Source organism: Oryctolagus cuniculus, chromosome 6, assembly GCF_964237555.1.
Source record: "Oryctolagus cuniculus chromosome 6, mOryCun1.1, whole genome shotgun sequence".
Lineage (NCBI taxonomy): Eukaryota > Metazoa > Chordata > Mammalia > Lagomorpha > Leporidae > Oryctolagus > Oryctolagus cuniculus.
Window position 1 is genome coordinate 62,866,914 of NC_091437.1, and position 13,320 is coordinate 62,880,233.

The 13,320-nt window shown below is 41.8% G+C and overlaps 1 protein-coding gene across 5 annotated transcripts in view; it reads right to left on the bottom strand.

Annotated features, from left to right (window-relative positions):
- Window positions 1-1,740: 1,740 nt before the first annotated feature.
- UIMC1 (ubiquitin interaction motif containing 1) overlaps window positions 1,741-13,320 on the bottom strand; it is a 107,583-nt gene continuing 96,003 nt past the window's right edge. For all 5 annotated transcript variants that reach the window (XM_051844464.2, XM_070076435.1, XM_051844463.2 and 2 more), the window contains 5 exons: window positions 8,165-8,243; window positions 5,945-6,116; window positions 4,119-4,182; window positions 3,027-3,069; window positions 1,741-2,190 (listed from right to left, as the gene is read on the bottom strand). In XM_051844464.2, the coding sequence (XP_051700424.2) occupies window positions 1,980-2,190; window positions 3,027-3,069; window positions 4,119-4,182; window positions 5,945-6,116; window positions 8,165-8,243 (569 nt within the window). In that variant the 3' untranslated portion in view covers window positions 1,741-1,979. The remainder of the gene's footprint in view (window positions 2,191-3,026; window positions 3,070-4,118; window positions 4,183-5,944; window positions 6,117-8,164; window positions 8,244-13,320) is intronic.

A 13,320-nucleotide genomic window follows, 5' to 3' on the forward strand; every position in this document is an offset into this window, starting at 1 on the left:
CCCCAGAGCTTTACTTCTAATACTGACATTTAATGAGAGAAGACAAGGAAGAGTTAAGCTGATAGGACATAACTGATAAATTCGTCATTAGAAGGAGAACAGGAAAACGAAATACTACTGTCAAAATACAGCACTTTCTCTAGGACTGAAGGGTAGGAGCACTGCTCTCCCACTGACATGAAAAATCAGCGTCTTTGTTACGCTGAGCCTTTGTCTCTTCATCTGGAAGTGAGAGGTAATACTTACCTTATGAGGTTGCTATAAGGATTACAATAAGGCATACACACAGGGCCTGGACCACAGTATTTGCTCACAAAGAATAGCTATTACTTACGTGGGTCATAATGTTAGTACCATGCAATAGCAAGACATTAGCTGTTTTTTAAAAAAAGATTTATTTATTTAGTTAGTTTAAAGCCAGAATTACAGAGAGGGAGAAGATGGAGAGGGAGAGAGGAAGGGGAAGAGGGACAGGGGAGGAGAAGAGAGATCTTCCATCTGCTGGTTCACTCCCCAAATGGCTGCAACAGCCAAGGGCTGGGCCAGGCTGAAGCTTGGAGCTTCTTCCAGGTCTCCCATGTAGGTGCAGGGACTCTAGGACTTGGGCCATCTTCTACTGCTTTCCCTGGCACATTAGCAGGGAGCAGGATTGGAAGAAGAACAACCGGGACCAATCGGCACCACATGGGATGCTGGCATCGCAGGCAGTGACTTTACCCGCTGCACCACAACACTGGCTCCAAGACATTACCTACTGAAGGAATAGACAGCAAGCCTGCTATCTTGCCTTCTTTTAACTCAGAGAGCTTGTGTGCAAAGGGTACACAATACTTCATGTACCGTGTCTTACATCCTAGCTCTCTATGAACTCTCCCATCACATGCCTCATTTTTGTTTCAAAATGAAGGAAAATGTCACATTGGACATAATGTATCAGTTAGGAGAGTCTGAGTGGTGAGCTCACTTGACCTGACCCAAACTCCTTTCTTGGTCAACAGTCACCTCCTACCATCTCTCAATATATCTTCAAATCAGTGTGAGCCACAGTTTTCTTAATATCCTTGTTGGATCTTCTCCCTCGGGTAGTTGTTTCTGCCATTTAATATCCTCTCACCTCTCAAGTATGTCTATGCACTGAAACAGAGCACAGCTCAGCTCTGCACCGAAGCTCCCAGGCAGTGTGGTGAGGAACATGTATTATTCTAGTAATGTTACTGAAATAGAACCTATTTCTTGTTACTGCTTATGACCTCTGCAACAAAACTATCAATCTTGGTTTGAACAGATGAATATTCCTGGAATCCCCATTGGCTAATCTATTTAGGAAAAATAATTGCACAGGAAATAATAACAGTATTCACTTACAAATTCCTGAGAATAGTAGGACCTCAAAAGGTCTATGTTCTGGCTTGGATCCTTAATTGGATGAGGACAGCAAAATAAAGTAAAAGGTCAAAGAGTAGGGATAGAGTAAGTAGCAGGATCCAGTGCCCCTGGCAACTTTCAGAATGATGTCAGAAACAGTCAAGGGAGTATCCCTGCGATATTCAGAATTGTGCACTACACATTAACTGAATATAGGTGGTATGTAAAAAAATCAGTAATGGAATTCATTCAGAACAGGTAATTCATGAGTCTGAGAACTACTCCTACAATTAAAATATCTGTACCCCAAAACTGCAATAAGGCGGAAAAAGGAAAATCTCCATCTATAGAAATAAGATTTCATACAAACATAAATATATTTAAATTTTCTTTTAACTGTAGATAAATTCAAAAGATTGTTATAAAACAGAACACTACACACAGTTGTCTGTATAGATCATAGAAAACATAAAAACCAGGATGCTGAGTAGGTGCTGGTGATGAAAACTGCAGGGCTGAAACTTGGTCAACAATAAACTGGAGGCCACAATGGCTTCATGAACATGGCCCACCCCTATTGCTAATGGTTTCGTCAACCTTGGAACTCTAGAAATTCAGGATTTTCTCTTTCTTCCTCTGCCTGCTTTGGTCCTTGTCCGGCTACCTGAGCGGACAGAAAGTTGCTTTTTAAAGTCCACTAAGCAATCCGTGGCTTCTGAAATGGAAACAAAAGACTTGATGGGAGATTCATTTAAGTCAAAATTGGTGAGGGAACTCTGCATTGCTCTGCTGCAGCCTGCCTCTTCCACCTCTGGAGAGGGCACCCTGTAGAGAAGGGAAAGTTCAGATTCAATATATGCCTAATATACACCAAGGGTATGCTACCCACTCTGCCAGAGCTTTTTATACATATTATTAGTACACTTAGTACACATAATCTTTTTTTTTTTTAATTTGACAGATAGAGTTAGACAGTGAGAGAGAGAGACAGAAAGAAAGGTCTTCCTTCCGTTGGTTCACCCCCCAAATGGCTGCTACAGCCAGAGCTATGCTGATCCGAAGCCAGGAGTCAGGTGCTTCCTCCTGGTCTCCCACGCGGATGCAAGCACCTGGGCCATCATCCACTGCCCTCCCGGGCCACAGCAGAGAGCTGGACTGGAAGAGGAGCACCCGGGACAGAATCCGGCGTCCATATGGGATGCTGGTGTCGCAGGCAGAGGATTAGCCAAGTGAGCCACGGCGCCGGCCCCAGTACACATGATCTTTGTAATAATCCAACCAGATAAGTACTTCATTTCACTTTCATAGATAAGGACATTTGTAAATTATATACCTAAAACTACACAGTTAGGTATTCAGAGAATGAGGATTCAGACCCCAATCCTAAGCCAACTAAAATCTAGGTCAGAGGACTAGATTGGCTAAAAATAAAGAGGTACGGAGTAAGACATGGCATTCGCTCTGCTGTTTTAACACCATAAGTCCACTGAGCTGGCCATTTAATATATAGCCCAGGTATGTGGGGGACCCGAGAGTTACACAGAGAAGGAGAGGTCACAATAGTTCTACAGTGTGAATATCGCACTCCACACAGAACACAGGACAGGGCTGTGCTTTTTAGAACTGCTGACAGCTACACTTCAGAGTATATCCCAATTCACCTGAAGGCTCCTGTTTTTGAAGACTCGGTCTTTATCTCTGCATCTGTAATAGAGAGAGAAAGTCACAATGCTGGCTAAGTGCTGTAGTCACACCACCTGTCACCACTCTAGTGCTTCCTGTGTTCTAGGTACTTCTTTCAACAGCCCATTGCCAATGGAATGTGAGCATTAGCACCCAACAGGCTAACTAACAGAGGTATGACCACTTTGAAATGAAAAACCTCTGAATAAATCTACTTCAAATCTGGACCTGAGGAGCAAGACGCTGCCAGATCTGCCACCTGCAGAGATTTACAACCTATTGATCTACAGGCAGCAGGATACAAGGTTTGGAGAGTTTGCTTTTTTTTTTTTTTTTTTTTTTTAGTCATCAGAAGGCACCACAGATTTAGATTGCTTGGTAGGAATGAACTGTTAGAACTAGATAATCAAATCTCACTAGGCTTGAGCAAGAGCTCCTCTTCTCTCTGCATCTAGTGAATTTTAACAAAAGTAATTAATAATAACAATAATAATAGCAGCTATTATCTAGAACTTACTTATGCCACAGAATACACATGGAGCTTTACTAGGTCTAATTCTTACAGACTATAAAATTGGTGTTCCCATGTAGGCAATGCTCTTGATCAATACTCTCTACTGCTGCCCCATAACTACTGCGCACAAAGAAATGTAGTTATTTCCTACAATCCCTCAGGAACATAGGCTGGGATACTAAGCTGAAAGTAATATATGAAAGACACAAAACATCAGGAGCAGTCTGTAATGCCTACACGCCTGGTTTTTCATGCTTGATCCTTCAAAAGATATACTTAGAGGGTCTCTGTCATTCCCATGGGATTTGGGAATGTTTTTTTCCCAGTTCAACAGGTAGTCTCACCCCAGGCTTTATAAAGCCTGAAATGAAACACACAACAAGTACAAAAGGGTATCTTCCTTAAGGAGAGATCATCTAGGTTGAATCTCAAAAGCTGGAAGACTGAGTCAAATGGGCACTCACATAACCCAACAAATAGTCAAAGTGTTGGCAGTGGCTATTTCTACTGGAAGACCTTACGCAGAAGCCCAAAAACCTGGTCCTGGAGTCCTCACCTGCAGTCTTATGCTCTGACTGTTCCAAGAGACTGAGGAGTCGGCCCTCACTGTGGCCTTTTTCCTGTGACAGAGAAATCAGTGAAAGAATTACTTTTTTGGTAGGGAGTCCACAATACAACAGACCATACCTGGTTCCATAGGATGTGGGAGCATAGCTCTAGGAAAGTCTTGTTTTCTAATAAATGAGGGTATACAAATGAAAAACCAAACTGCAATGAAGAAATCATATGTCTATGACAAGAATATTATTCAACAATAGGTAACAGAATCAAGCCAAAACCGTCCACCAATCACACTATAGAATAGCAGTCTCTGACCAATGAGAGATTTATAATAGCAACAAGTTTCAAGATAGCTTCTTTAGGCAACAATACCAGAAGCACAAACTGGCTCTACAGCATTGGTCACACTTAAAAACCCCAATTCCAAATCACCAGCTCAGAGTTCCCCCCACTCCTAAGGACAGTCCTGTTCTCTGGCATGACAATGGCTTCTCATCTTCGTGTGTAAAGTGACGGACTGCTATGTTAGAACCCTAGAGAAAATGGAGCTGCTGCTTTATCTTTGATCTCTAAGCCAAGACTTGCTCTTCCTTATCTCTAATCATAAGGCCTACTAGGGCCTAGGTTTTGTATTGTCCCAGGCTATGCTTACAAGGAGTTCAACAGAGCCGATTTCATGTTATGTTTCCAGCAGAGTGAAAAGTAATTTGGCAGAATGTTTCAAGAAACTTTATAGATTCCACTTTAAGAGATCTAAGGATATAATCAATGTTACAAAGACTGATTAATGTCTTTTTTTTTTTTTTTTAATTTTTGACAGGCAGAGTGGACAGTGAGAGAGAGAGACAGAGAGAAAAAGGTCTTCCTTTGCCGTTGGTTCACCCTCCAATGGCCGCCGCGGCCGGCGCGCTGTGGCCGGCGCACCGCGCTGATCCGATGGCAGGAGCCAGGAGCCAGGTGCTTTTCCTGGTCTCCCATGGGGTGCAGGGCCCAAGCACCTGGGCCATCCTCCACTGCACTCCCTGGCCATAGCAGAGAGCTGGCCTGGAAGAGGGGCAACCGGGACAGAATCCGGCGCCCCAACCGGGACTAGAACCCGGTGTGCCGGCGCCGCAAGGTGGAGGATTAGCCTATTGAGCCACGGCGCCGGCTTGATTAATGTCTTAAACATAGTCTTACAATACTGAAGAAATGTAAAGAATCTAAATGTCCAATAAAGTGAGAATGGTTTAAGCAATCATCTATGTGATAAAAACTCAACAATAATTTTAAAAATAAACTCAGAAAGATATTTATGCTATACCTTCAGTTTTTATAAATCCAAGATAGAAACTATAAACACACAGAGAAACTATATATAACAAAGCTATACATAGCGTGTGTGTATATACACATACACACACATGTATATATTTATATACACAACTATACAAATATTTATGTATTTATAGTACATACTGTATATACATGGAGAGAAGGTGAGAAAAAGAGGAAATGAGAACAGTGTCAATTATATTAAAAGTGCACAAAGATTATTAAAAAAAAGGGCCAAGATATTAAAAGCTGCTATTGCTGAGTAGCTAAATTGAGGGTGATAATTTCTCTTTATTCTTTATATTTTTTAACTTTGTGTATTTATTTTCTACAATGAACATGTACTACTTTTGGAATTAAAAGAAAAAAATCTTTAAAAGGCATAAATTTTGCTTCAAAATAAACAGAAGGTAGATGAGGAGGGAAAGAGGGGAAAAAGCCCACAGCAGAACTGTGGTCTCTTAAAAACTGAGAATCAAGAAGATTAGGTAATTTTTCCACACATACCTTTGGGTTCCTCAGCCGCTGCTGCCGCTTCCCCTCCACAGGGGAATACAGTCTACCACTCCCTTCAGGCCCATCTCCTTGGTCTCCCTTTGCAAGCTGGAGACAGGAGTCCACGTGGCACTGATACTCTCTGAATGGGACCAGGGATTTACAGAGGTAACACTTCTCATTTCTAGCAAATCAGAAAGAGAGGGAGAAAAAGCAGCTTTAAGATTTGCTTTTGCCTCTTGGCTCCTGGATATGTCTCAATTTGTGTTTCCATGTCTCAAAGTTATTCTGCAACAAGACATGTCAACCAATGTAGATTTGCTCAGCAGGACCACCAATAAAACTAACCTGATGCCAATCAAAAGGACTGAGTGATTAGCAGTTTTCTGGCTGTATCTCTGTACCCTGCTGTTGGAGCAGTGGGATGGTAATGAAATAGCTCTTCTAACTATCTCGAACAATGCTGATTGCTCTTCAGACATAAAATATTCTGTCAAACTCTTATGAAATTAAGTGTAACAGTTTTTTCAAGAAGAAGTTAAAATTTCATCAGAAAAAGGAGTACCAAGAGCATTAAATCAAGATGACATTTTTACCAGGCTGGATGAACTTGTCTGATTAGTAAATCAAGTCTGTCTATATGCTGACTTCCTTAATTCTACAACCTGCAACATCAACTAGGAAGTTACTAAAACATGTGGTTCTGCCAGAGGCTTTTGCTTAATTTCACACACAGATATTTTTTTATCTTTTTATAACAGCAGAGTTTGGAGAAAGAGAGGAATGTGTGACTTTGAAATAAGGATTGCTGAGTATTAGTGAAAATGAAACTACTAGGGGAAAAGAAAGGAAATGAACTTGTATTAAGTATTTTCTCTGTGGTGAGACTCTCTGGTAGGCCCTTAAACACAATTTCTCAATTAACTCTAATAAGCTCTATTAGGAAGGAACTTTTCTCCCCAAAATCCTATAGCTAGTTAAGTGTCAGAACCCAAATCTGCCTGACTCTTAACAGCATCTTATTTTTAAGAAGCTAAAGAAAACTTTCTAATGCATGCTTCTTAGACTTCTCTTTCCAGCCATTACTGTTCAGTAACTACAGCAAGAGAGACTTGGATTAGCTCTAAGTAAAAATTTTTCTGGAGGTCTTTAAAATAGGCAAAATACATGTCTCCCAAGGACTTAATTATATGGAAGAATGCAAGCAAAACTCTTGCCTTATGAGAAAACCCAGACCAGTATACCTTCCAATGTTCGTCAATACAGAAAATATTTATTAATTCTGTACTGCATAAGAGACAGCACTGCAACAGGAGCAGGAATTTTAGAGTCAAATAGATACTGTTTCTACTGGACATCTGGCCTTAACCAGTCGTCACCTATAATTTTTCTACAGTTTATTTTTAAAAGAAAGAAATAATAATCAATTTACCCACTAATGTGAGAGTCATAAGGTAAATAACACACGGCATAATGACTGGCACGTAGTATTAAGAAACAAACAGCTACTATTGTTACTGCTGTCTCAGATGCATTTTATTAGATGCTAGAGATAAAAACATGAATGACAGGAAGTATCTGCCTTCAAATAACTCACAGTCTAGCCAGGGACATAGAAATGCTTAAAAAAAATTACTGCACTATAACATGAGGAATACAACCTTAAAGGAATGTCTACATTGCAGGAGGAGGAGTAGGGAAGGCAGCCCTGAAATTTAGGATTGAGAATACAAGTTTCAAAGATAGAAGTTTCTGCCTAGCAACCAACTGTTCTAACTTACTGTTGATCATGGCTCTAGTCTCAGGAGGCAGTACCTACACCTGACCCCTGCCTCTGAAATGAGGCTTTTTGGGTTCCGCCTGCAGCCCACAGCAAATGGAAGTCTTCGATAAAAGTACTGTCCAACCTTTCACAACTCAATTTCTCTATGATTACACAGCAAAACGCTCACTGCTTCCCCAAAGCACCAAATACCAATATGTAAATTTAAAGAAAACAGAAACCTAATGTGGAAGTGGAAGTGAATGGGTGACAGAATTAGTTATAAGAGACACAGAGCACCAACACTGAACATAAAATGGGAATAAGAAAAATAAAAAGAAATTTGACTATCCAAGCAATAAAGTGATTGTCAAAGCCAAAGAAACAGAGCATAAGATAGGAACTTATGTCTTTATTTGGTCCAAGCAATGGTATATTAAACAAGAGCTCCGTGAACACACCACACTTACTTGTCAACGCCTAGGGAAGTCTGAGTAGTTGTCCCACTGTCAGTTTTGCTCTTGGCCTCTTTTTGTCTCCGAGTCAACACTTCCAATTAGGGGAAGGAAGGGGAGGGGAGGGAAGAGAAGGGGATGGGAAAGGAGGGAAGGGGAAGAAAAAAATGTGTATTGTTAGCTGGGGTAGATTCTGAACACAAAAGACAAAATGTACAGGAAGAAACAAAGTTTAAACCCCTACTCCATTGGGAGAAGTGCACTCAGAAGCCTCAACTTAAGACTAACGCCTATAGGCTGGCGCTGCAGCTCACTGGGCTAATCCTCCGCCTGCGCGCCGGATTCTGTCCCGGTTGCTCCTCTTCCAGTCCAGCTCTCTGCTGTGGCCCGGAGGGCAGTGGAGGATGGCCCAAGTCCTTGGGCCCTGCACCCACACGGGAGACCAAGAGGAAGCACCTGGCTCCTGGCTTTGGATCGGCACAGCACGCCAGCTGTAGCGGCCATTTGGTGGGTGAACCAACTGAAGGAAGACCTTTCTTTCTCTAACTGTATCAAAAAAAAAAAAAAAAAAAAAAGACTAATGCCTATAATATATGTACCAAAACTGCCTGCCTCAAGGTATTTCCCTAATTGGTAAGCCATGAGATCTAAAGATCTAGTTCACAACCAAGAAAGGCTTTTTTTTGGTACTACCAACTTGCAGCACTCAAGGGAGGGATTTATACTTTCCTAGTCAAAATTCTATCATCTGGGGGCCAGCGCCATGGTTCACTTGGCTAATCCTCTGCCTGCGACGCTGGCATCCCATATGGGCACCGGGTTCTAGTCCTGGCTACTCCTCTTCCAGTTCAGCGCTCTGCTTTGGGCCGGGAAGGCAGTGAAGGATGGCCCAGGTGCTTGGGCACCTGCACCCGCATGGGATACCAGGAGGAAGCACCTGGCTCCTGATCAGCATAGTTCTGGCCGAAGTGGCCATTTTGGGGGTGAATCAACAGAAGGAAGACCTTTCTCTTTGTGTCTCTATCTGTAACTCTACCTCTCAAATAAATAAATAAAATCTTTAAAAAAAATTCTATCATCTGGTATGACACACATTCCAAAGAAGAACTCTACAAAATATAGTAATGATAGCTACATCTGAATATCTACATAAGCTCCAATCTATGAAAGGCTGAAAAGCATTGAGGGGCCGGTGTTGTAGCACAGCAGTCTAAGCAGCCACCTGCCTACCGGCATTCCATATGGATGGCAGTTCAAGTCCCAGCTGCTGCACTTCCAATCCAGTTCCTTGCAAATGCACCTGAGAAGCCAAAGATGGCCAAAGTGCTTGGGCCTCTGCCACCCTGTGGGAGACCCAGAGTTCAGGCTCCAGGCTGAAGCCTGGCTCAGCCCTGGTCTTGGGACATTTGGGGAGTGAACCTGTAGATGGAAGATTTCTCTGTCTCTCCAACTCTGCCTTTCAAATAAACAAATCGTTAAAAAAATAAAAAGGAAAGTATTCCAGTTACAAGTGAACAGTTATAACAGTTCAGAATAGTTAACACAAGCAGTCTTCTCCACTACACTATGACCACCTCCCAATTCTAGGGGGTAGAGATGGCTTTAGCCCAGAGGATAAACAAAACACATCATCTCATATCGAAACGTGTCTGTTAAATGTTATAAAATCATAGTCTCTTAAGGGATTTTGGAAGTTATTAATCAAGTGTTTTTCAGTCTTCATTTCTTATAACTGCAAAACAAACAAAAAACCTGAAAGTATGACCATTTCACATCAAACCCTTGTAGCCTTCTCCTCGAAACCCCTACAACAGAGAGCGTAGAAATGTTACCAGTTCATGAAATAGGCTGTCGAGCATCCATCTTGTTCAGGGGTACGCAAACCATATAGTTTGCTGGTATTTTGGGCTCAGTAGACTACATGGTCTATCATAATTATTCAACTCTGTATTGTAATAGGAAAGCAGCTATAGGCTATATGTAAACAAATGGGTGTGGCTGTGTGCCAGCAAAACTAAAAACAGGTATCTGGTAGGATTTGGTCCACAGCTGGCCCTAGGTTTGCCTAGCCTGGCTCAACCTGCATGTACTGGAGGTCTTATGAATGTATTTACCACCCTTTCCATAAGTTAGCTCTTAGATATTTAACAAGCTACATTATAATCCTGGATTTACTCAGTTATCTGCCCCACTAAAATGTAACCCCCTTCAAAGGACAGTCCATAACTATTCATTAAGCCCATCTATATAAACACTTGGATTGCAGAGCCTTTTGAAGACTTTGATTAGCTCCAATCTTTATGATCATCCTTCCACTTGGTATTATTACTTTCCCCTCTTTTAAATGTATGGGAATAAAATGCACGAGATTGATTTCATTAGGCACAACTGGTAAGTAGTAAAGTCAGGACATATAATCTTTGTCATCAATGTTTTACCTTCCTTGTTAACCTCTTCTAAGCATATTCTAGTCTGTCAGTTTTTCTTTACATATGTGGCACCCCAAACTGAACCCAATATTTAACAAGCAGTCTGACCAGTAAAGAGAATAGAAGAATCATGAACTATTCCATTTGGAATCACATTCCACTAATTCAGTCAAGGCTGTATTTAATTTATTAATAATCAGGGCATACTGTTGCTTAGACTGAGCTTAAAAACAATTAAGCTCCACCCCTTACTCTCCCAAATCATCTTCAAATTAAATGTTATCAAGACAAGTCTCTCAATTCTATACACTGGTGAACAGATTGCTGGGTATTTTTCTTCCTCAAAACACTGGACTTTATACTCGGTCCTGTTCTTTTCAACTGAACATTCCAGTCTGGTTGAGATTATCTACAGTCTTGACTGTTAGCTGATGTTATAGGTTCTCTTTTCCAACTCTGTGCTATCTTCATATATGATAAGAAAATGTTTTCTATATCTTCATCCAAGTCACTGGTGAAAAATGATTGTAAAGGATGCAGCCAAGGACAGAAAACTGTGACTTGTTACTACAGAAGCTTATCTTCTCCTGGTCCATCTTTTCCTTAAATAACTGATTTAGCAAATATTTATTGAGAATTTTCAATGTGCAAATAATCTGGAGAAGAGGCAGGGTTCTTGCTCTTAAGGAAGTTACAGTTTCCTAAGGCAGACATAATACCCACTCAAATAACTATAGCACAGGGACCAGTGCAGTGGCGTAATGGGTGAGGCCGCCGCCTGTGGTGCTGGCATCCCATATGGGCACCAGTTCGAGTCCCAGCTGCTCTACCTCTGACCCAGCTCTCTGCTGTGGCCTGGGAAATCAGTAGAAGATGGCTCAAGTCCTTGGGCCCCTGTAACTGCATGGGAGACCTGGAAGAAGTTCATGGCTCCTGCATTCAGATCAGCACAGTTCCAGCTGTCACAGCCAATTGGGAAGTGAACCAGCAGATGGAAGACTTCTCTCTTTCTCACTCTCTGCCTCTCCTTCTCTCCCTGTGTAACTCTTTCAAATAAATAAATACATCTTTAAAAAATAATTATAGTATAAAGTGTACTGAGATGTGCACTGAAAAACAAGCTCCTGGGCACAAGCAACTAATGACTGTGTTTGCCTCTGGGGAAGATGACAAGGATGTGTGTCCCTTTCCAGGGACTGGAAGAGGAGAGAGACATATTTTTCACTGTATACTGTTTGGTACTGTTGAATTAAAAATTAAAAGGTGGGGATGTAGTGGAGGGCAGATTATAGGTACTCATTTTTTTTTAAAGATTTATTTATTTATTTGAAGGGCAATTATAGAGGCAGAGGGAGAGCCAGAGATCTTCCCTTCTCTGGTTCATTCTCCAAATGGCTGCAATGGCTGGGGCCTGGCTAGGCTGAAGTCAGGAATCTAGAGCTTCATCTGGGTCTCCCACATGGGTGGCAAGGCCCAAGTACTCAGACCATGTTCTACTGCTATCTCAAGTGCATTAGAGGGCACTGGATTGAAAGTGGAGCAGCTGGGACTCAGACTGGCACCCATAAAGGATGCTGATATGCAGGTAGCAGCTTAATCCATTGTTCTACAATGCCAGGAGAAAAACATTCAGAACACAGTTGTAGAATCAGCTTTAAATCGATCTCTTATTCTATCAGCCAGCCTACACTTCTCCAATTTATGTACAAGGACTTCAAGAGAGATTTTATCAAGTACCTTGCTGAAATCAATCTTAAAAGACTGGTACCTTAAAGATCACTTTAAGTTTTTTTTCCCTTCCTTTATCTTTGGCCCCCATCTTAGCTACCAAGTATTTTTTCAAAGAAAATATTTAGGAATCACTCCGCAGACAGGACTACAAAAAATTAATTGCTTCTAGCACTTTATATTTATCTCTACTGTCCTGAGCATTGGTTATGATTCATTTATATGTCAAGACTGCCTTCTATAACATTCAACTTCCTGAATTGAGAGATTCTGGGTTTTGTTTTGTCGATCCCTTCAGCATCCACAGTAATGTAGCACAGATTAGATGCTAATAAGTATTTGCCAAATTAAATATATCAATGGATTCTGGGAGAAAAAGATCTTTTATGGGGACTTACTCTGTGTTAGAAGTTTTATAAACATAATCTCTCTAATCTTTACAATAATCCTGCAAGCACATACCAGTATCTCTATATTTTATGAATGATAAAATATTAAATAGCCTGATCAAGGTCATAAAGCTGAAAAAAAAAAAAGCACAAGGAATGCAATACAAATCTGCTTTTAGAAAAGCATAGGGCCGGCGCCGCGGCTCAATAGGCTAATCCTCCACCTATGGCGCTGGCACAGCGGGTTCTAGTCCCGGTCGGGGCACTGGATTCTGTCCCGGTTGCCCCTCTTCCAGTCCAGCTCTCTGCTGTGGTCCGGGAGTGCAGTGGAGGATGGCCCAAATCCTTGGGCCCTGCACCCGCATGGGAGACCAGGAGAAGCACCTGGCTTCTGGCTTCGGATCAGCATGGTGCGCCGGCTGCAGCATGCCAGTCACAGCAGCCATTGGAGGGTGAACCAACGGTAAAGGAAGACCTTTCTCTCTGTCTCTCTCTCTCTCTCTCTCTCTCACTGTCCACTCTGCCTGTCAAAAAATAAATAAATAAAGGTGCTTCTCCTGGTCTCCCATGCGGGTGCAGGGCCCAAGGACTTGGGCCATCTTCCACTGCACTCCCAGACCACAGC